Source organism: Triplophysa dalaica, chromosome 12 (genome assembly GCF_015846415.1).
Source record: "Triplophysa dalaica isolate WHDGS20190420 chromosome 12, ASM1584641v1, whole genome shotgun sequence".
NCBI classification, from domain to species: Eukaryota; Metazoa; Chordata; class Actinopteri; order Cypriniformes; family Nemacheilidae; genus Triplophysa; species Triplophysa dalaica.
This window is the reverse complement of record NC_079553.1, coordinates 23,600,092-23,621,931: the sequence shown is the minus strand read 5'-3', so window position 1 is coordinate 23,621,931 and position 21,840 is coordinate 23,600,092. Positions and strand designations below refer to the sequence as shown.

At 43.5% G+C, this 21,840-nt stretch overlaps 2 protein-coding genes across 6 annotated transcripts; one reads left to right on the top strand and one right to left on the bottom strand.

Annotated features, from left to right (window-relative positions):
• Positions 1–6,136: 6,136 nt before the first annotated feature.
• fzd6 (frizzled class receptor 6) lies at positions 6,137–15,602 on the bottom strand. The gene is made up of 8 exons (XM_056762898.1): positions 15,492–15,602; positions 12,565–12,730; positions 11,916–12,161; positions 10,719–10,915; positions 8,565–9,579; positions 8,338–8,486; positions 7,761–8,072; positions 6,137–7,437 (listed from the first exon to the last, which is right to left on the bottom strand). The coding sequence occupies exons 3-8, from the start codon at positions 12,093–12,095 to the stop codon at positions 7,353–7,355; spliced, it is 1,938 nt and encodes a 645-aa protein (XP_056618876.1). The 5' UTR covers positions 12,096–12,161; positions 12,565–12,730; positions 15,492–15,602; the 3' UTR covers positions 6,137–7,352.
• A 90-nt stretch (positions 15,603–15,692) lies between these two features.
• LOC130433057 (cell surface glycoprotein 1-like) lies at positions 15,693–21,542 on the top strand. Of its 5 annotated transcripts, none has more exons than XM_056762724.1 (4): positions 15,693–15,822; positions 16,390–16,473; positions 17,670–19,092; positions 19,924–21,542. In XM_056762724.1, exons 2-4 carry the CDS (start codon positions 16,392–16,394, stop codon positions 19,934–19,936), a joined length of 1,518 nt encoding a protein of 505 aa, XP_056618702.1. In that variant the 5' UTR covers positions 15,693–15,822; positions 16,390–16,391; the 3' UTR covers positions 19,937–21,542. The 5 variants fall into 5 exon arrangements, with proteins under 5 accessions (XP_056618702.1, XP_056618703.1, XP_056618699.1 ...); XM_056762725.1 differs by lacking the exon at positions 15,693–15,822 and having other exon boundaries at positions 16,276–16,473; positions 17,670–17,904; positions 17,986–19,092; XM_056762721.1 differs by lacking the exon at positions 15,693–15,822 and having other exon boundaries at positions 16,276–16,473.
• The last annotated feature ends 298 nt before the right edge of the window (positions 21,543–21,840 follow it).

The window sequence follows — 21,840 nt, the reverse complement described above, 5'->3', positions numbered from 1 at the left end:
ATCACTTTTGTAAAATTTCAATGTACGAGGACTTCAAAAAACCCACAGTTCTACAGGAGCGGTTGTCAAAGAGCCGGTCTTGAATGAATAAAAAAAAAATCAAGACCAGAGGGAGCCAGCCACCCCACCGCCGCCAAAGCTTTGTAGAGGGAAGAACATGTGGAAATCGTTCGCTTGATTTTCCTAGCCAGACCCACTGGCCGGCCGTGGCAGGAAGAACAGGAGTCATCACTCACCAAATCTATAAAAACTCAAATTACCTACCAGACCTTTAGAAACAACCCCACTTGCTTGGCAAACCTGTAGAAACCTCAAACTTGCCATATCATCCCAAATTTTCACCTGACTTGCAGAAACATCTCTGCTTGCTCAGACTTGCAGAAACTTACAAAGCCTATAGGAATAGATCTGTAACAAGCACGCCCGCCCGCTCGCTCGCCAGACCTGCAGAAGCACGCCCGCACGCTCGCTCGCTCGCCAGACCTGCAGAAGCACGCCCGCACGCTCGCTCGCTCGCCAGACCTGCAGAAGCACGCCCGCACGCTCGCTCGCTCGCCAGACCTGCAGAAGCACGCCCGCACGCTCGCTCGCTCGCCAGACCTGCAGAAGCACGCCCGCACGCTCGCTCGCTCGCCAGACCTGCAGAAGCACGCCCGCACGCTCGCTCGCTCGCCAGACCTGCAGAAGCACGCCCGCACGCTCGCTCGCTCGCCAGACCTGCAGAAGCACGCCCGCACGCTCGCTCGCTCGCCAGACCTGCAGAAGCACGCCCGCACGCTCGCTCGCTCGCCAGACCTGCAGAAGCACGCCCGCACGCTCGCTCGCTCGCCAGACCTGCAGAAGCACGCCCGCACGCTCGCTCGCTCGCCAGACCTGCAGAAGCACGCCCGCACGCTCGCTCGCTCGCCAGACCTGCAGAAGCACGCCCGCACGCTCGCTCGCTCGCCAGACCTGCAGAAGCACGCCCGCACGCTCGCTCGCTCGCCAGACCTGCAGAAGCACGCCCGCACGCTCGCTCGCTCGCCAGACCTGCAGAAGCACGCCCGCACGCTCGCTCGCTCGCCAGACCTGCAGAAGCACGCCCGCACGCTCGCTCGCTCGCCAGACCTGCAGAAGCACGCCCGCACGCTCGCTCGCTCGCCAGACCTGCAGAAGCACGCCCGCACGCTCGCTCGCTCGCCAGACCTGCAGAAGCACGCCCGCACGCTCGCTCGCTCGCCAGACCTGCAGAAGCACGCCCGCACGCTCGCTCGCTCGCCAGACCTGCAGAAGCACGCCCGCACGCTCGCTCGCTCGCCAGACCTGCAGAAGCACGCCCGCACGCTCGCTCGCTCGCCAGACCTGCAGAAGCCCGCACGCTCGCTCGCTCGCCAGACCTGCAGAAGCACGCCCGCACGCTCGCTCGCCAGACCTGCAGAAGCACGCCCGCACGCTCGCTCGCCAGACCTGCAGAAGCACGCCCGCACGCTCGCTCGCCAGACCTGCAGAAGCACGCCCGCACGCTCGCTCGCCAGACCTGCAGAAGCACGCCCGCACGCTCGCTCGCCAGACCTGCAGAAGCACGCCCGCACGCTCGCTCGCCAGACCTGCAGAAGCACGCCCGCACGCTCGCTCGCCAGACCTGCAGAAGCACGCCCGCACGCTCGCTCGCCAGACCTGCAGAAGCACGCCCGCACGCTCGCTCGCCAGACCTGCAGAAGCACGCCCGCACGCTCGCTCGCCAGACCTGCAGAAGCACGCCCGCACGCTCGCTCGCCAGACCTGCAGAAGCACGCCCGCACGCTCGCTCGCCAGACCTGCAGAAGCACGCCCGCACGCTCGCTCGCCAGACCTGCAGAAGCACGCCCGCACGCTCGCTCGCCAGACCTGCAGAAGCACGCCCGCACGCTCGCTCGCCAGACCTGCAGAAGCACGCCCGCACGCTCGCTCGCCAGACCTGCAGAAGCACGCCCGCACGCTCGCTCGCCAGACCTGCAGAAGCACGCCCGCACGCTCGCTCGCCAGACCTGCAGAAGCACGCCCGCACGCTCGCTCGCCAGACCTGCAGAAGCACGCCCGCACGCTCGCTCGCCAGACCTGCAGAAGCACGCCCGCACGCTCGCTCGCCAGACCTGCAGAAGCACGCCCGCACGCTCGCTCGCCAGACCTGCAGAAGCACGCCCGCACGCTCGCTCGCCAGACCTGCAGAAGCACGCCCGCACGCTCGCTCGCCAGACCTGCAGAAGCACGCCCGCACGCTCGCTCGCCAGACCTGCAGAAGCACGCCCGCACGCTCGCTCGCCAGACCTGCAGAAGCACGCCCGCACGCTCGCTCGCCAGACCTGCAGAAGCACGCCCGCACGCTCGCTCGCCAGACCTGCAGAAGCACGCCCGCTCGCTCGCCAGACCTGCAGAAGCACGCCCGCTCGCTCGCCAGACCTGCAGAAGCACGCCCGCTCGCTCGCCAGACCTGCAGAAGCACGCCCGCTCGCTCGCCAGACCTGCAGAAGCACGCCCGCTCGCTCGCCAGACCTGCAGAAGCACGCTCGCTCGCTCACCGGACCTGCAGAAGCACGCCCGCTCTCTCGCTCACTCACTCACTAGACCTGTAGAAACATCTCCGCTCGCTCACCAGACCTGTAGAAACATCTCCGCTCACTCACCAGACCTGTAGAAACATCTCCGCTCGCTCACCAGACCTGTAGAAACATCTCCGCTCGCTCACCAGACCTGTAGAAACATCTCCGCTCACTCACCAGACCTGTAGAAACATCTCCGCTCACTCACCAGACCTGTAGAAACATCTCCGCTCACTCACCAGACCTGTAGAAACATCTCCGCTCACTCACCAGACCTGTAGAAACATCTCCGCTCGCTCACCAGACCTGTAGAAACATCTCCGCTCGCTCACCAGACCTGTAGAAACATCTCCGCTCGCTCACCAGACCTGTAGAAACATCTCCGCTCGCTCACCAGACCTGTAGAAACATCTCCGCTCGCTCACCAGACCTGTAGAAACATCTCCGCTCGCTCACCAGACCTGTAGAAACATCTCCGCTCGCTCACCAGACCTGTAGAAACATCTCCGCTCACTCACCAGACCTGTAGAAACATCTCCGCTCACTCACCAGACCTGTAGAAACATCTCCGCTCACTCACCAGACCTGTAGAAACATCTCCGCTCACTCACCAGACCTGTAGAAACATCTCCACTCACTCACCAGACCTGTAGAAACATCTCCGCTCACTCACCAGACCTGTAGAAACATCTCCGCTCACTCACCAGACCTGTAGAAACATCTCCACTCACTCACCAGACCTGTAGAAACATCTCCACTCACTCATCACACCCACAGTAAACAAATATATGCAATCATGAGATTTATTAAGAGTTAGGGTTATATAGTAGGATTTAGGAGTGAAAAGTTCATTCTCTTCACACTCAATCACGGCAGGTGGCAGTATGCACCTATTAAGTTGGTTTGCAACCCACCATAAAATCCAAAGACCTGCAGCAAAATCTCCACCGCATCACCAAACCTCTAGAAACAACTCTGCTTGCTCACCAAACCAGTCTTAAGCATAAAGAAACACGCACACAAGACTCATACAATAGACCCCAAAAAACATCCCTAGTCACTCACCAGGCCTTAAACAAGTTACTGAACATTTAAATACAGCAGAACTGCGCCTCTTCTACTGTGGTCTTCCAAAATGTACAACATCCGCCAAATTAACCCATTCTCCTTTTTTTTTTATTTCTCTCTGCTTTAAGTCTCACCAACCGGAGAGTGTCAGGGTTCGTTCTGTGAAACACGGAAGTCACGCATGAATGAAGCTAATTTACAAGCAAGTAAAAGCAACAAGCAGATCAGCGAAAAAGGGAGCCTTAAACACTCCAGATCAACACAAATATAATTCAATAACTAAGACTGATACCGTAAAAGTTGTGCTGACCTTTAGCTCACAACAGAGCCGCCAACTGTTAGCCGAACAAAAGCCAGATGAAGTCAAGAACATTAACATCCCTATCAACATCAAACCGCCTTTTAAACTCTCTAAATACCCACGTTTCGCTTTCCATGACCAATCATTATCAAAGGCGACCTATCAGCCAATCAGCTTTTAGTATCACTGCGTATTGCGTCACCCAACCTGCTTGTTTCAACAGGTGGATATTATTAACTTTTAATTTAGAAAAAAAATTGACATTATTTACATAAACAGAGTGATTTATAGGAACACGAGTGAAAAGTATGTTGATAAATGTGTGTTAATGGTCGAGGAGGTAATACAGATGAGTAGAAGGAAGATGGCGCTCTACGTTCACTTATAATGTTTTTGTTGCTCAGTGGGCCCGTCTTAATAAGAAGGTTCAACCAATTCTAGGTTAAACCTAGAACTCAAAAACTTTGAATTTTTGGTTTCAGAATAGCTGATATAAATTCGTTTAATTTACTCTGGGTAGGCTTACCCTAGTTATGTTAACCGCGTGCACCAAGACTATAAAACGCTATCATCAATGGAGCTCCGATATAACGATTCACCATGGCAGCGGCACCAAAGAAAGCAACATAGGGACAAAAAGAACTTGAGTTTGATACACTCTCCGCTCTGCATACAGTGGATTTTTTGATGCTCTGAAAATGACTTGAAATTAAATTAACAACTTGATAAATGTACCAATAAACAAATAAATGAGTCATTACATGAATGAATGTTCTCACTCGTCATGACTGCTCTAATTAAGCGGTTGAAACATCATGGTGTAGGACACATGTAGGCCGTCAGACCTTCGTCTCAATGATTTATTGATCGCCGGTTCGAACCCTTCTCTGAACTTGTTACTTGATTATTACCTTTATTGCTTCATTTCAGCATGCATGTCTGTATTTATTAATTTCTATATTCATGCACTTTATTTATAACACTTTATTAAATAATTTCTCATCGTCCATAGAAAACGATGCTATGATGTAATACACGTACGGTGGGTGATGTTATTGATGTAAGGATGAGATATATTTTGGTATATCTTATTCACCGTAAAGAAACACGTGTGTGAGGCTCTCGTGATGTTTTATAAGTTTTCTTTATTTATTTATTGCCACAGATACAATACAACATTGCTAAATCACATTGCCGGAGATAAAAAGAAAGAAAAAGCAAAGACAGAAAGAAAGAAAGAAAGAACGAAAGAAAAAAGAAAGATTTTCCTACCGCAGGAATGGAAAACTGTATATGAAAATAACAAAACATCTAAAAGGACTAAATGGTATAATCTAAACCATATCGTCAAAACCAACAGGTAGGAAGATTTTACAAAACAAAATACCCTGCCATATTATCCTACCAATATCAAATAAACATGTAGGATTAATGTACAGCGCAAAATACCCTATCAAATAGTCCTACCCGTATTAAATAAATATTAAGAATGAGTTAACAACGAAAATACCCTTATCAGTTGTCGTAGCAGTATAAAATAAACAGGTAGTTTGATTTTAAAGCGCAAACATGACGTTACATTGATGTGCGAGTGCTTGGTAGCACATTCTAACGGGTGGCATGTCTTTTCAGGACACCTGTTCAAAGCATTTGAAACGTTTGAGTTTTCACTGATTTTTGATTTAATACATGCTTTTACTTTCACCTATTTGAGCGTCTTAAATGATAGATTCATGAATATTACATGCATACAGAAATATAGAATACATGGAAAATCTGAAAATGACCAAATATACAGAAAACGTGACGTTGTTCTGTTAAATTTATAGTGCTCTTAAGAAAGTTTTTTTTGCATCAAATGTCTCACGTCTATTGGTGATGTATAAAATTGTATTAAATTTACAGAGACTATGAGACACTCGAAATGATTAGCATGACTGACCTGACCAGACACACTGCTTACACGGAATGGACCTAAAAAAGGAACTGATATAAAAACAGGAAGAATAATATATATGTATTATGAATTTTTCCAATGTTCATAAAAATTTGCTATAAAATGTAGATTGGCATTACTAACTGCTGGTAAGAAGTGTCTATAAGATACCAGACGCATCATGGTTTATTACGAGATCCAGAATATCAGACACTGAACAAAGATCAGTTACACTACAAGGTTTTGCAAAACAAGCACTACATTCTGAACATGTCTCCTTTGGATTTTTATTCTGCTCAAAATAAAAATGTGCACTACAGAAGTATATAATATACTGTGAGGTACAGAAAGCAATACTTGCTGTGTCGTACACAGAAGTTGAAAAACTGTCCCATACATCAAACATTTACAGCAGTACTTGACCTGCAGGATTCAGAACACAATATAAATGTGCATCATTACAACAATAGTTAAACTCTAACTGAGAAATTATCTTCCAAATGCAAAGAGAATGTTACATTTGGTGGTGGTGTCCCAGACAGGGATTAGACTTGTTTTAGACTCGAATAAAGAATAAATGTAAGAGCTGTATAAACTGACTGGCATTGACATACTTAAAAATACATCAGTGCCTTCGTGTTCTCTCAAAATGCACACAAGTAATGTTTTTTCTTTTGTAAGGCATGTTTGTTATAACTACTTAAACAGGCATGATATCAGACATGGATAAAAGGAAGGAAAACTGAACGCATGTTTGCCCCAAACCCCCCTGCCCCCCAAAAAACAAAAGTCTAATGTTAATCGTTATATCATTAAAAAACTATTTGCCATAATTACATATTGAAAGGATCCAGCTGGATGACTACACACACATCCCTTACCCTTCACAAATAAATAAAAAAATCTCATTAATGCAATTTACGAGGGTAATCCCAGTGAGGATGGAAAAATCACATCCCTGCTCAAATGCTCTAATTAAACTGAGTCTAGTCCTGGCTCAACCTAATACCTGTCCAGGAATTTGCTTCATAATCTTTTACATTCACTTCTATTCAAAAGTCCTTTTTAATTACAACTCACAACGCAGTGACATTCTGAGTATGAGACCAAACATTCTTTGTCACTCATTTGCAAAATGACATGCATAACATATCAAATCCATAATGGAGCACAGTGAAAGTGCCTTTGTATAATTACTTTTTCAACTTGTTTACGCAAGTTTAAGAATTATATACATATAAAAAGCATAAATCTTAACCAGTGGATATTTTCTTTGATTAAGATTAGAAGCCAGTGTAAGGACTAACCCGCTAATGTGCAATTCTTTACCTGCTACTCCAGAAATGCAGATAAATTGATGTCCTCATGAAACTGAAAGTCTACGGGTATTTTATCATCACATGAACACACAAACATCAATTTCAATGATTCTTCCAGTGCTGAATACACAGATGCTGAACGAGAGGAAGGCGGCGGCGGCGGAAGCTCTTCATTCTGATGTCACGGCCACTCGGAGATTTGATTGGGAGTTTGTCCCACTGCGGCCAGTTTCCAATGTGTCTTTTACTGGGATCCTTCAAAGAGCAATAAAAGAGCAGATGCGTTAAAAACACAGCAGGAAAACTTTTGCGATCACACAGAAATCCCTTAAACACAGTTGATCAAATACAGTCAGATAAGTGGATTCAAGGAATGTTTTTGTTTCAGTACAGTTCTATGGCCCACATGCTCATGTTTACCAAACACAAGACTTGTGTCACTCTTGCTTTGAATAAAACTGCCAAATGCATACCGGATCACTTTGATCAACTATAATTAAAGTAAAACCTTTCATTTTAATGAACCAGTTTGTCCAATACTTAAAGCTGTATAACATAATTGAGCTTCGTATGTGAACCTGCGGAGACTCTCGGTGCGGCTGCTGATGCGACTGGAACTGCATCTCTCGGCCGGCGTCGACTCGGCCCGATCTCGAGTGGAAGTCTCCGAGGATCGATGCCGATCTGAGAGGTTTTGGCTCAGAGCGGTGTTCTCATGGTTGCTGACCACCGGAGTTTGAACACCTGTGCTAGTGCCCATAGATTTGGAGATGACCTTAAGTTTATGCGAAGTCGACTTGTAGTGCTTCGATTTGTGCTGGACGCGGCTGTTGTGTTTGAGAAAAAACTCGCAGGACTCCTGCAGAACACGGCGACTCTCGCTGATGGGGCTGAAACACAAAGGTCAAAACTATCACACATTTCATCACACATTTTATTTTGCTTAAGAATTCAAGTCCCTGCGGCCACACAGTAAGACTTCTATGTTTTGTGTGCGTTTCTGCCGTCCAAGTGATACTGGATGTAGAAAATGTCTGACATTTATTTTCCTTGAAACAGCACACTCTCATCTCTTACTCATCTTAAACAAACTCTTACTGTACCCAGCATCACATCTGAATGAATGTCAAGTTCAGGAGAAGGTGGTGGTCTTACTCTTTTTTGCGACTTCTACTGAAGAACGATGCCCACTCTGTGCAGGTTTTCTTACTGCTCACCCAAAACACTGTCGATATTCCCACTACCAGTGTCATGAGATACTTCATGAGAAACAGCAAGAGCTCGGGGCGGTCTGCATCAGTCCTCTAGAAACAAAATATAAGGAAGGTAAAACAAACAAAGAGAATCGGACGCATCCAGCACCTATGAGTTTTAAATCTTACGCTGTAGGAGCAGGGAATGCCATATTCCTGACAGCGCTCGTTGATCCAGGTGTTCTCCCAGGAGCCGCGGCGGGCCTGTTCGTACAGGTAACACCCCAACAGCGTCAGCAGAGGGAGAAGATAGAGACCGCTGAAAACTCCGATGCGAATCATGAACTTCTTCAGCTTCTCCTGGTTTCGTTCGTCGTGTTGGATCACCTGACGCACGTGGTTCAGAGACACTATCCCGGCCAGCAGCAGCGAGAGGCCGGCCAGCACAGCCACGGCCAGAGGAGCCACAACGAACCAGCGCAATGCCGGCAGGTCATAGAGACCCACGAAACACACGCCGCTGATACCGTCTCCCTCCACTTTGTTCAGCGCCAGCAGAGTGACCGTGAGTGCTCCGGGAAGACCCCAGGCCACCGTGTGGAACCACACAGCCTTTTTCTCGATGGCTTCACAGCTCCACTTGGGCCCAGCAGCCAGAAACCAAGTGATGGTCAGAATGACCCACCAGACCATCCCGGCAGTGGAGAAGAAATACAACAGCATGAAGAGCAGCGAGCAGGCACGGTTCTGAGCGCCCAGCACCACCGTGGACGAGCGGCCTGGCACGCTGCTTTTGATGCAGGCCGCCTCGTTACCCAGCAGAAAACCCACAAAATAAATGAAAGAGACGAAACTGTAGCACACAGCGTAAAAGATGATGGGCCGCTCTGGGTAGCGGAACCTCTTCACATCAATGAGGAAAGTTAAAAAGGTGAAGAGAGTGGCGCACAAGCACACAACAGAACAAATGCCAATGAAGGTCTTGGCAAAGCGAACTTCATGTGCTTTCAGGTACATGTTGTCACACGGAGGCGCACAGTCCTGTGCCCCGAGAAATGAGCCGCCCTGACCGGGGCGAGTTTTCAATTGAAGAGGACACCAGAATCCCAGATCCCGGTTGGCTGACAGAGAGCTTCTGGGTGTGGTCACATCTTCAACTGGCGAAACAGCAGAACCAGCAGGAGAAACATGGCATGATTCCAAACTATTCAACCAAAGACAGATAAAGACAAAATGTCAGTGATTTACAGCTCTAACAAACAATAAAAAGTTTAGGATGGCTTAAACGGTTTCTTTAAAGCGATACTTCACCCAAAAATGAAAATGCCACTCACCTTACAGTTGTTCCTAATGTGAGTAGATGTCTTTGTTCTGATGAACACTGAGAAAGATATTTGGAAGAATGCTTATAACCAAACAGATCAACACCCATTGACTCCCATAGTAGGAAAAAAGCAATAACAGTCAAAAGTACCCCAAAACTGTCGTCGTCTTTTGTGGTCAACAGAACAAAAAATATATACAAGTAATTTGTCCATATCTTTCTCTGTGTTCATCAAAGACATTTAGACACATTTGGAACAACTAGAACAGGGGTATTCAATTAAAGTTCCAAGAGGTCCACTCTTTATTTTCTCTTCCAAATGGGGGTCCAGACAACATGTTTTTTGAAAATATTATATATTTAATCAATTTATCCCACACTGACATATTTATATAAAAGATATTATATTTTATTAGGCCGTTTGTTTTATATTCTGACAACAAATGTAATTTAACAATTAAAAAGCTTTCAGAAAACAAAGTTACTTCCTAAATTAGCCTTTCCATGCCATTCATACTAGAACTATCTAGCTGATCAATAATGCTAATGCTAATGCAAGCAAAGGTCCGGATCCGGCCTGCAGTCCGCCTATTGAGGATGGCTGAACTTGAAGGTGAGTATATGATGACAGAATTTTAATTTTTGGGTGAAGTACCACTTTTATGTCCAAAGCTCCACAGGTACACATCAGATTCTGTTCCACATTATACATGACCTGCTGAAAAGATGGAAACTCCATGCTAACAACCAATAACCCGTCAACCGCTTTAAAGAAAAATGGCACCTTACATCTCATTCCACATATCAGACTGGCTTATGCTCATGACAGAAGTCTTTTCATGCTTGTGTGCGTGTATCAGCAGCTGCTTTCATCTTGTGAGCATTAAATAACCCAAGTGCTGAAATGATTGGCTCATGGATTAAAAATGCCACTGTTTCACACTGCTGTGCTAATGTGCAATGATGGAAACCCCATGAATCGAAGGTGGTTGCAGTAGTTGATACGTTCTCACGCTCACCCATCACACTGCAGTTCTGAAGGCCAGCTGATGCCAAACGTGTGCATATCTCTACTGCAGTCAGACATGACACGCTCACACAGCTCTCTGCACGGATGCAGCACACGCGTGTCCTCAGTGCACTCAGGAACAAACGCTTGACACAGGAACAGATGAACGTCAGGAGAACAGCGCAGGTTAACCAATGGCATGAAGTGCTACACAAAGAGAAAGACAGAATAGAACACTCATATCATACAATCAACAATATCAGACAAAAACAAGATGAACACAATATATTGACACGTGCATGAAAACATTCAGCTTTTAATAGATCTGAAACAACACACATGCTTAAAGCAGAGATCACAACACATGTCAATAAAGAGCGGAGTTGAGCGATTCTTTGCAGAAACATATTCTGTAATGCTGGTTGAGTTTCTGACAGCGATCATGAAGTGCTCTAAATAGATACATCTACATTTTCTTTCGAAAACACAAGACTGTTTCAAACGCATTGATATGATGAAGTACTTGTCTGTCAACCTTTGTATCTGCATACACTTAAACTGTTGTCGATCTCTTGAGATCGGTCTTGAATATTAATCAAGAGCAGAGGTAGTAATACACCTCCAATAAACGTGTGGCATTGTGTGTGTGTGTGTGTGTGTGAGCACATGGACAGAAGTGCAGTGGAGTTTTTTCTCCCAGCAGCAGTTTCCTTCCTTCCTGCTCTCATGTTTAAAGGTTTGAACAATAGTGCCGAGGGCTTTTCTCCTGTGTGGAAGATTTGATACGTCTACAAAAGCAGCTCAATACGTCAGTTAAACCTCAATGAGATGAGTGCAGGAATGTGCTCTGTACTTTACAGAAATACTGGGTAAAACCACATGAGTTTATATTACAGACCTGCTATCCATTTTAAAAACAAATAGAGAAATAGCCAAGTGATGATCCATTTCATATTTGTTTCGTACATGGACAACTGTTTTGCCTGCTGAATTTAACGACTCCATGGTGAAAGTACTAAAACATTTTACTTAATACCTCGAATACAAGTGAATGTTATGATCCATTATTTTCGAACATAGTGAAAAAGTCTATTAGAACACAAAGGGTCTTGTAAAGTAAGTTTTCAAGTGAGACTTCTTTTCCCTTTGGCCTCATAAGAATGCTAAAGATCAATTCAAACGGCTGCTTTCTTTTTTCAAAGCTTACCTTCATGTTGGTGGCTGCAATGTCCTGGTCATAATGATCAAGCATGTTGGGGAAAAATGTCCTGTTGTATGACATGCCATGACACCACTGCACACGCACTGGCTCACATGTGAACAAACTGTGGCTCATACAAGAGTTCAACGTGAACGAAACGATAATTAACCAAAGAACAGTCTGCATGATCCCATACAGAAGCCAAAGATTCAAGATGATCTTCAGTCATCCACACTAACAACACATCCAGATCTGAAAGACAGAAGACAAACACCTTTAATATCTTCACATTCATGCAGAACATCTCACAAACATATTTCTCAACAGTCGTTTCGTATTTCCAAGAAAACTAAGAGCCACCGTAGCTAAACCGCGGTATCCACAAATTCAACATGCTTTAAATACACTTACAACAGTTTAACCATAATACTCTAGTAAATAAACTGGTGACAAAAGAAATGGGGTTTAACTGTAAGAATATTTACAAACGAGACATTAAAGAGTTAAATTAGACGCAAGTCGACGGAACGTTTCCACAAAGCGATTAAAAGTGAACCTCTTATAACTTGACTGCATGAAGCCAACAACTTTTGAGGGTTTAATTCTGTTGTTGTTGTTGTTTATCTCTAAAAGCGGTCATAAACTAAACGCTCACCACATCAAATATCCATCAAACTCGTTTTCATCGGAGTTTGTGTGTTGTTAAAGATTCACACGGATGCTCTTCTTGCTTCTCAGAGTGGGAGATGTGTCGAAAAACTTCATCTAATGATCCGTGTACAATCCTGCAGGAAACGGCCGCTTCGTCTGTTTCTGACTTCCTAAAAAAGAGGAATTTGGTGTTTGCGCGTGCGCAGTAAACACCCGACCGGGTTTTACCTTTACAGAGCTGTAGTTTACGCCCCTTCACAAACCTGTAAATATACAAGCGCGTGACAGATATCATGTTGACTTCTCACTCAGAACTACAGTCAACAACTTATGACTGTTAAACACAAAATACATAAAAATATTAAAGTCATAACCCCACGATGCAAATAAAATTCTCATATCAGAGCCGTAGCCAAGTTTGCATATTTCAACACCCATTTTGTGTTTTAGCAACATTTTTACGTTAAATCCCAGAAGAACTGCAGCTTGAACCTTATAGCTGTGTTATATGCTGCTCAAAACACAACGGAAATGGGATTTTTCACCACCACACACGCGGAAACAACGTCTGGATTAAGTTACATTAAAAATATGTAGTAGAATTACCTAGCCAACAATTTGTGGTTCCCAGAACGTTACCCTAATGTTAGTTTTTGGTTCCCAAAACGTTATTTTCTAAGGTTCGTTTTTGGTTCTTCAGGAAAGTTTTCTTTACTTTTTCAAAATAATAACCAAAAAAGAACCAGCAGGGAACGCTATTTTATGGTTATTTTCTGTTTCCAAAAAATAAAACCTGAAACTAAGGGAACCAAAAACTAACGTTTGGGTTACGTTCTGTGTTTTCTGGGCAAAAGGTGTTCTGGGTTTTGTAAGAAAGAGAATCTCATCACGCTCTGACGTCTTCATGATGATGTCGCTAACCTGAGGGTTAGGGTCTGGTTCTTTATAATTCAACATATTATGTCTCTCACCTTTAGTTTTTTTTTTAATTGAGAACCAGATTTTATTATATTATTTATCACTTGACATATCTGCACTCTAGTTTTAAATAAATCATTTACATTTACATTTACATTTAGACATTTAGCAGACACTTTTATCCAAAGCGACTTACAAAGAGTTTAGGAGCAATAAGCGATAGTTCATACAGGAGCCATAATACATTAGGTGCCAATACAAAGTTACTGGTTTCAACAAAAGCTAGACCACTACCTGTTGAGAGAAAGTTAGGGGTTAGTGTATTTTTTTTTTTTTTCATTTGTTTGTCAGGTATTCACAGAAGAGATGTGTTTTAAGTAGTTTTTAAATGTTGTGAGAGATGTGGTTGAACGGACAGAGATAGGAAGAATGTTCCACCAGGAAGGAGTTGTGAATGAGAATGAGCGGGAGAGCGATTTACTGCCCTTATGAGAAGGCAATACAAGACGCCGCTGGTTTGCTGAACGCAGGGATCTTGATGGGGTGTAGGAGTGCAGGAGAGTGTGGAAGTAAGCCGGTGCTGATCCCGTGATAGTCCTGTAGGCAAGCATTAGTGACTTGAATCTGATACGGGCTGCAACCGGTAGCCAGTGAAGAGAGATGAAAAGGGGAGTCACATGAGCCCTTTTGGGCTGTTGGAAGACGAGGCGTGCTGCTGCGTTCTGAACCAGCTGAAGTGGTTTGATAGCCTTTGCAGGAAGACCAGCAAGGAGAGCATTGCAGTAGTCCAACCTTGAGATTACCAGGGCCTGGACAAGGAGTTGTGCCGCATGCTCCGTGAGATATGGTCTGATCTTTCTAATGTTGAATAAGGCATATCGGCATGACCGTGTTGTCTTTGCAATGTGATCATTGAAGGACAGCTGTTCATCAAATATGACTCCGAGGTTCCTGACTGTTTTGGAATGGGTGATCGTGGTATTGCCAAGATGGATGTTGAAATCGTGTTGGACTGTAGGGTGTGCCGGAAACACGAGTAGTTCGGTCTTGGCAGGGTTCAGTTGAAGGTGATGGTCTTTCATCCAAGCTGAGATGTCCTCGAGGCAGGCTGTAATGCGAGCTGCTACAGTGGTATCGTCTTGGTGAAACGAGATGTAGATCTGGGTGTCGTCGCCATAACAGTGATATGAGAAGCCATGTGCCTGTATGATGGGTCCCAGTGATGTCGTGTAGATGGAAAAAAGCAGCGGTCCAAGCACCGACCCCTGAGGGTCGTGTGTACTAAATCTTAGTACATGTCTTAGTACATGTTTTTACAATGAGTTCTAACCCACTTCAATACAGATTAGTTATACAGCCTACACAACTGGTTATTCGTTGCAGGCAGAGAGAGAGACAGAGAGAGTGAGAGACAAAGATAGAGAGAGACAGACAGACAGACAGAGAGAGAGAGACAGACAGACATGAAGTGAAAGATAAAAACATTCTGATAACCTTCTTAAATGTCTTTTATTCTGTCAGGGGTCTGGATCTAATGATCATGTCAAGTTTGTATTGATGTTGGTGAGTACACCTCTCACTGAGCAGATGCAGCACTTTAGGTCTGATCTGTGTCTGATGCTTGTGGTTTTCTCTGGCGAATGTCTAGCACTGATCAGACCACTGACAGATCCACCAGGCGAGAATCATTCGCTGTTCTGCTGCTGTAAGGTTAGGGGTGTACTCACCAACATCAATACAAACTTGACATGATCATTAGATCCAGACCCCTGACAGAATAAAAGACATTTAAGAAGGTTATCAGAATGTTTTTATCTTTCACTTCATCAACAAAACTACCAGAATCCGATAGAATGTAAACTATATGGAAATAAACAAAAAACCTGTTTCATTGAGACCACAGCTTATATTTAAAATGTCTCTTGCAGCCTAAAAACCTTTCATCAATGAATATATAAGGTCATAAAAACTGGAGTGAATCTGCAAGTATTAATGCCGACATGCTCTACTTACAACACCGAAGCTTCGTGTAACTGCTGACAGAAACACACATAAATAAAAGCAATTTTTAGGGCTAAAACATTTCTTCTTCTTGTTATATGGCGAGAGCATTATGGCTCAAGTATGTTTGTTAACATACAGCTCCCACATGCTTCAACAAACACCGACAAATCTCGCGAAATTAGAGACGTGAATAAAATCACGTGACGCCTGGCACACTCACGCTCGGCTGGAGTCTTCGATGCAGATTGTCAAGACAACGGAAATTAAAAATCATTTACATTTTACCAGTCATATGTAAAAAGTATAAGAACCCGACATTTGCGTTAACATTAAAGTAAATGTGAGTTAGTATACTCTGATCTGCTTATACATTTAAAAACACCCGAGTGTTTGTCTATCAACAGGTTATTAGGAGTTTCGAAGTTAAAGGGGTCACATTTTCCCTAATAGACATTACGATTTGGTTACGTTGTTTAATAACAATAACAACAACAACGTTATTGTCACTGTCATGTACAGTACATGTGAAGTTTAAAACTTTTAATCATGATTGTACTTTTAGACGCGTTGTATTACTTGAACTTGCATTGCTTTACTAAACCAGAGAGTTGAAAACCCGTTCAAAACTTTGGTGCATCATCACCTGTATTATATCTTACAAATGATGCAAACTGTTCATGTTTTTATACACAGAAAACTGTTGCCGGTGGTGGGAACTGGGCAGTTCCAGTTACTGAGCATAAACAGCGCATGCGCGTAAACTTTGAGTTTGACCTGCAGCGCATCTCTAGCGCATTCCATTAACGCGCTTCTATTTGACGTGACTACGTGTACATGTATACTGTGCAACTCTTCATAACTTATAAACGCTCATTAAAGTCTGTTAAAGGTTTCATTTATTTTATAGAAATGGGCTGTTCGTCATCCAGCAGACAAACAGTCGCGCAGGAGTCGCTGCCGGGAATTAAAGAGATGAGCGGAGAAACTCAGCGTGAGTATAAAACACAGTTCATTACTTAGCTTATACATCATTGCACTGCTAAACGCTTTACGACAACACGAGATTACTTCAAAATTGATTGACTTCAACAATACTGTTTAATGTATAGGTTGTCTGTGGAGCTTGTCTTTTAATGATCTGCGTGTGCGTTAATGTAAAGACGGAGAGCGAGGAAAATAAATGTAAGGGTGAATGGATAAAATGGCTTTTTTTAATACAACAGAAAGTCAGTTTAAATGACTTTTCACACGTTCAACTGGACTAAAAGAAAACAGTTGTGAGATGTGTTTCGTATTCTCATTAAGTTTTGACTAAAGGATCTTTCCTCCTATAATGAGGCTTATGTGTTCAGACAGCTAAAAGGCCGTTTAGGACACCTTCTGCCTCAGGCGTGCCTCTGTTTTATTGCATCAACTCATCTGCTGTGTTTTCATATCACATTCACATGGATGAGTCCATTCAGCTCTTCTTCATCCGTAACATGAAGTGATGCCTTTGGCTTTTAACAATGTGAACAGGTTCCGTGGTATAAACTGCATTGGTCTTCATTTTCCTGTTGACTGTTTGCATCTTTCTATGGACATGAACATTTTCTACACACATGATGGAATATTTAGCAGTGTGTCGATCTCATTTGTGTTCATAACCTTTTCATTGAAATGATCTGCTGACAGGTGGTGTTATGACAAGTTTTTGAATTGTGTGTTTGTTTAATTTTGCAAGAGAATTGAGAAAAAAACATATGTAATCTATCTGATTACTACAGTAGAATCAATGTTGCACATTTAACTAAACTAACCAACTTTTAGTCAAACACTAAATATGCGCTTAAAATGAAAGACTTGCATTGTGTTTCTGTTGCCATGTGTAAAGTTCTGAACAAGCTTTGTTGATGTCATTAGAAAGACAAATATTAACTATGTGACAGATTATTCCTCTCTGTGATATTAATTATTTACCTGTGTTCATCCGTCTTAACAAAATACTTTATATATATATATCCATTAGACGCTGAAACTGATCATTCACAATGTGACCAACAGCTGAATTTAATTCAACAATAGCTCTGCATTAACTTGCAATGGATTAAAAAACTCTATAAGAATAAATACAAATAGTTTATTCTAGTGATAATTGTTCATGTTTAAATATCATTTTGATTTGTCCTGTGTTTATGTGTTTGACAGTCAGCCGTGATGGTATTATAGCAGAGGACAGTGTGACCGTCACAACGCAGATGCATTTTGAGAAAGAATCAGGACCAGAGGTGACGAGTGTTCTTGAGAGTATTGAAATTGAGAAGGTTCAAGCAGTCAGTGCACCTGTGGACGAGATGAATAAAGCAGAAGTTCCTTCAGCACCTAGACCTGATTACTCTGCTGAAGAGCCATTGATTCATGCTGCTTCAACTGAACACGTTAGGTCTGCTGATGAACCACCCACCTCAGCTCTGGAGGCCAGTACACCGGTAGATTCTAACCCTGTTTTCTTACCAAAACTCAGGCTAACGGAATTAACCTCAGTTCCGGAATACACATCAGAGCTCCGCACCCCAGGCTCAGAGGGAACACTTGAGGAGGTGACCACGCCCTCTGAAGCTACCACAGGTGCAGAGCCTGCTCCAGTGAAACTAACCGAAGTTTCAGAACCCACTCCAATGGAGACGAGTTCTGCATCAGAGCCAACATTAGCAGATTCTACTACAACACTAGAACCCACTCCAGTAGAACCAAGGTCACCTCCAGAACCCACTCCAGTGGAACCGAGCTTAGCTCAAGAGTCAACGTCAGCAGATACTAGTACAGCTCTAGCACCCACTTCAGTGGAATCAAGGTTACATCCAGAACGCACCTCCATACAATCTAGCACAGATCAAGAGCCAACGTCAGCAGATACTACTACAGCTCTAGAACCCACTTCAGTGAAACCAAGGTTACCTCCAGAACCCACCTCCATACAATCTAGCACAGATCAAGAGCCAACGTCAGCAGATACTACTACAGCTCTAGAACCCACTTCAGTGGAACCAAGGTTACCTCCAGAACCCACCTCCATACAATCTAGCATAGATCAAGAGCCAACATCAGCAGATACTACTACAGCTCTAGAACCCACTCCAGTGGAACCGAGCTCAGCTCCAGAACCCACCTCAGTGGAACCCAGCACAGATCAAGAGCCAACATCAGCAGATACTACTACAGGTTCAGAACCCACTCCAGTGGAACCAAGCTTAGCTCCAGAGTCAACGTCAGCAGATACTACTACTACAGCTCTAGAATCCACTTTAGTGGAACCGAGGTCACCTCCGGAACCCACCTCAGTAGAACCTGACACAGATCAAGAGCCAACATCAGCAGATTCTACTACAGCTCTAGAACCCACTCTAGGGGAACCGAGGTCACCTCCAGAACCATCCTCAGTGGAACCCAGCCCAGATCTAGAGAAGACATCAGCAGATACTACAGATCTAGAACACACTCCAGTTGAACAGAGCTCAACACCTACAGCATGTTGCAGACAGGCTGAAGATTCTTCTGCAGGCATGGATACAGCAGCCGTTACAAAGTCTACGTTGGGGAATGCTGCCGCTCAGCCTGCTGCTCTAAGGGGGTAATGGATGGGGGTATGAAGAACTGTTCTCACATATTCCAGGTGTCCAGTCTGCAGCAGCCTTTGCCAAACAAATCTGAATTTATAACTCTTAAACTACTTTTGAGAAGTAGAAAAAATAACCCAGACAGAATAACCTTAAAAGCAATATGAAATAGAGAAGGCACAGACACATAAGTATCTAAATACACACATGTACAAGTCTCGTGGTATTTTTGCAAGTCTTTCTAAAGATGAGCTAGAGAAACTTTATTAACATTATCAATAAATCAAAAGAAAATTTGCAATAATATCATTAAGAGCACAATCACATTCCTGGGAGAAAAGTGTCATTCGGATTTTAGTCTGACTAATACGTTAAAGGTCCATTCAGTGAAATCTTGAGGCAAGGGTGTGAATTGCAACCAAGTGCTATGTAGATAGAAATTACTCACTAAGGTAATAAAAACATAACGCTTCATTGAGTAAACTCTTTATACACCTCTGAAGCTATGTATATTATATTATATTGTATTTCCATCAATAGATTATCACAGAACTGATACAGATTATACAGACTATTGGAAATTACACACTGGACCTTTAAATGTATTATTCAAGTATAACGTCCTGAAAGATCAAGCCCAGCAATAGCAAACAACCCAAACTCAAATGATGTTTATAAATGGAGAAAAATCCTAAAAAGAAACCAGACTCGAGCAGGAGAGCCAGTTCTCCACTGGCTTGTTAACATAAAACTTCTGCATCTTGTCAGGCTAAACTTGTAGAAGCTAACTAAAAAATGTCTGTCTGTCTGTGTGTGTGTGTGTGTGTGCCTGTGTGTGTTTGCAGGGCCTGTACTTGAGGTTTTACAGCCGGACGACGAGAAGCCCGTCACAGATGCAGCTGGTAGGATCAGCTGCATTTCGTGAATTCAAAGATCACGAAAGCTTAACCATTAGAAAAAAATCATATTAAAAAACAAACTAGTGTTTTCGAAAGCTCATGTGGAGTTCATGCTAAAATGTTTTGGAGATTAAGAAGGTAAATTAATTTATTTTCAATTTACGACACTATTTCAATACTTTTGGTTCATCAACATGGTCGTCATTTTGAAATATAAGAAGTCCTAAGCTTTATTACAGATGATCAAGTGACTTGACTTTCGATCTGTCATTTTACTGAAGCCATGGATAAATGAATGAATGAGGCTTTTATATAGCATTGCTGTACACCCAAGGCGCTTTAAATTATATAAGAGGGGTCACTCCTCAACCACCACCAGTGCGCTCACCACACACCAGCTCTAGGTGGAGAGATAGATCCAATTCAGAGGGTGCGATTATTAGGAGACCATGATTGAAGTGTCATGGGATCTTTATTGAACACAGTGAGTCAGGACCTCGGATATAACGTCTCATCCTAAGGACGGTGTATTAGTTTTATAGTCTAGTGTGCCCTAGTGTGCTTTACTAGGGCATTAGGACCCACTCAGACCACAGGGTGACAACACCCCATGCTGGTCTCACTAACACCTCTTCCAGCTGTCCCAGGAGGTCTCCCATCCATGTACTGACCAGGCTCAGTCAGCACTACTTATCTTCAGTGGGCAGTGTTGGGCTACAAGGCGATACGCCTGCTTGGCAATAGTCCAACATCAAAAGATTTACTTTTGTTTGTATATATGACGTGGACACGAGGTCTTTAAAAATATATAAACATATTTCCATATTTACTTTCTTTCAGCAGCTTGGGAAAATTGAACTGATCTCCAAAGATTGCTGATGTGTATTTACACCCAAACTCTCCACTGGAAGTAAAGTGTTGTTATGTTTTATACTGCAGTGTCTAATAATTGATCTTCCCTGCATGAGTTTGTGTGTGTTTCCAAATCACATCCGCACTTGCCACAGAAGTGGCGTAGCGAACACAGAGGCATTGTGGGTAATTAGCGCAGCGTTGGAGGAGCATTTGTGATGATGCAGTAAAATGGATTGAAATGTCCTTGGTGTGTGTTTGTTTGTTTTATGCGTTGACTGACAGCTATGATATAAGTTAACCAAATGTGTTTTTAGTCTTTCTGTCTAATCGTTAATAACTGTCAACATTGCAACTTCAGAAAATGTGCACATTCCTAAACACTTATGACAGGTGCACGATCAGCCGGCTACTTCATGAAAAAACGAGAATCGGCTGCCACTGCTGCTCCCAAAGTTATTCATTAAAATAAACCCCTCTCTGCCTAAAAAGTTTCCGTTAGGCAAAACACATCAACTAATTATCCAGTCATCTGACAACAAAAGGAAAAAACAAACAAAGTATATTCAATACAGGTTAGGGTTAGGTTACCCCTAATTCATCAAAATCATACAGCAAAAACAAGGTTTTAAATCTAACTCAAGATCAAGACCTTCTGAAGAAAGGGTTTAATATATATAAAATGCTTCCCTCTGTTGTAAAGTATGTCTCAATGTAACGTGTCTCTTCACATGTTTTTTCATGATATAACTGTCATAGTCTCATAAATGTGTAGAAAAAAATAAAATGACTTGCTTTAATGACAACATTCTTGCGTTGATTTGTTCCTCCATAAAGACTATTGAGATAGAAGTGTGTTGATGTTGTCGTGTGAATTCATTGGTTGATAATGACACGTATCCTGACAACAGGCGAAAACCTAAATATATACAGTATGAATAGAATAAGAATTAATTGTTGATTTTTGTATAAACTTACAACGAGATGCATCTGAATGAATAAGTTCGGTAA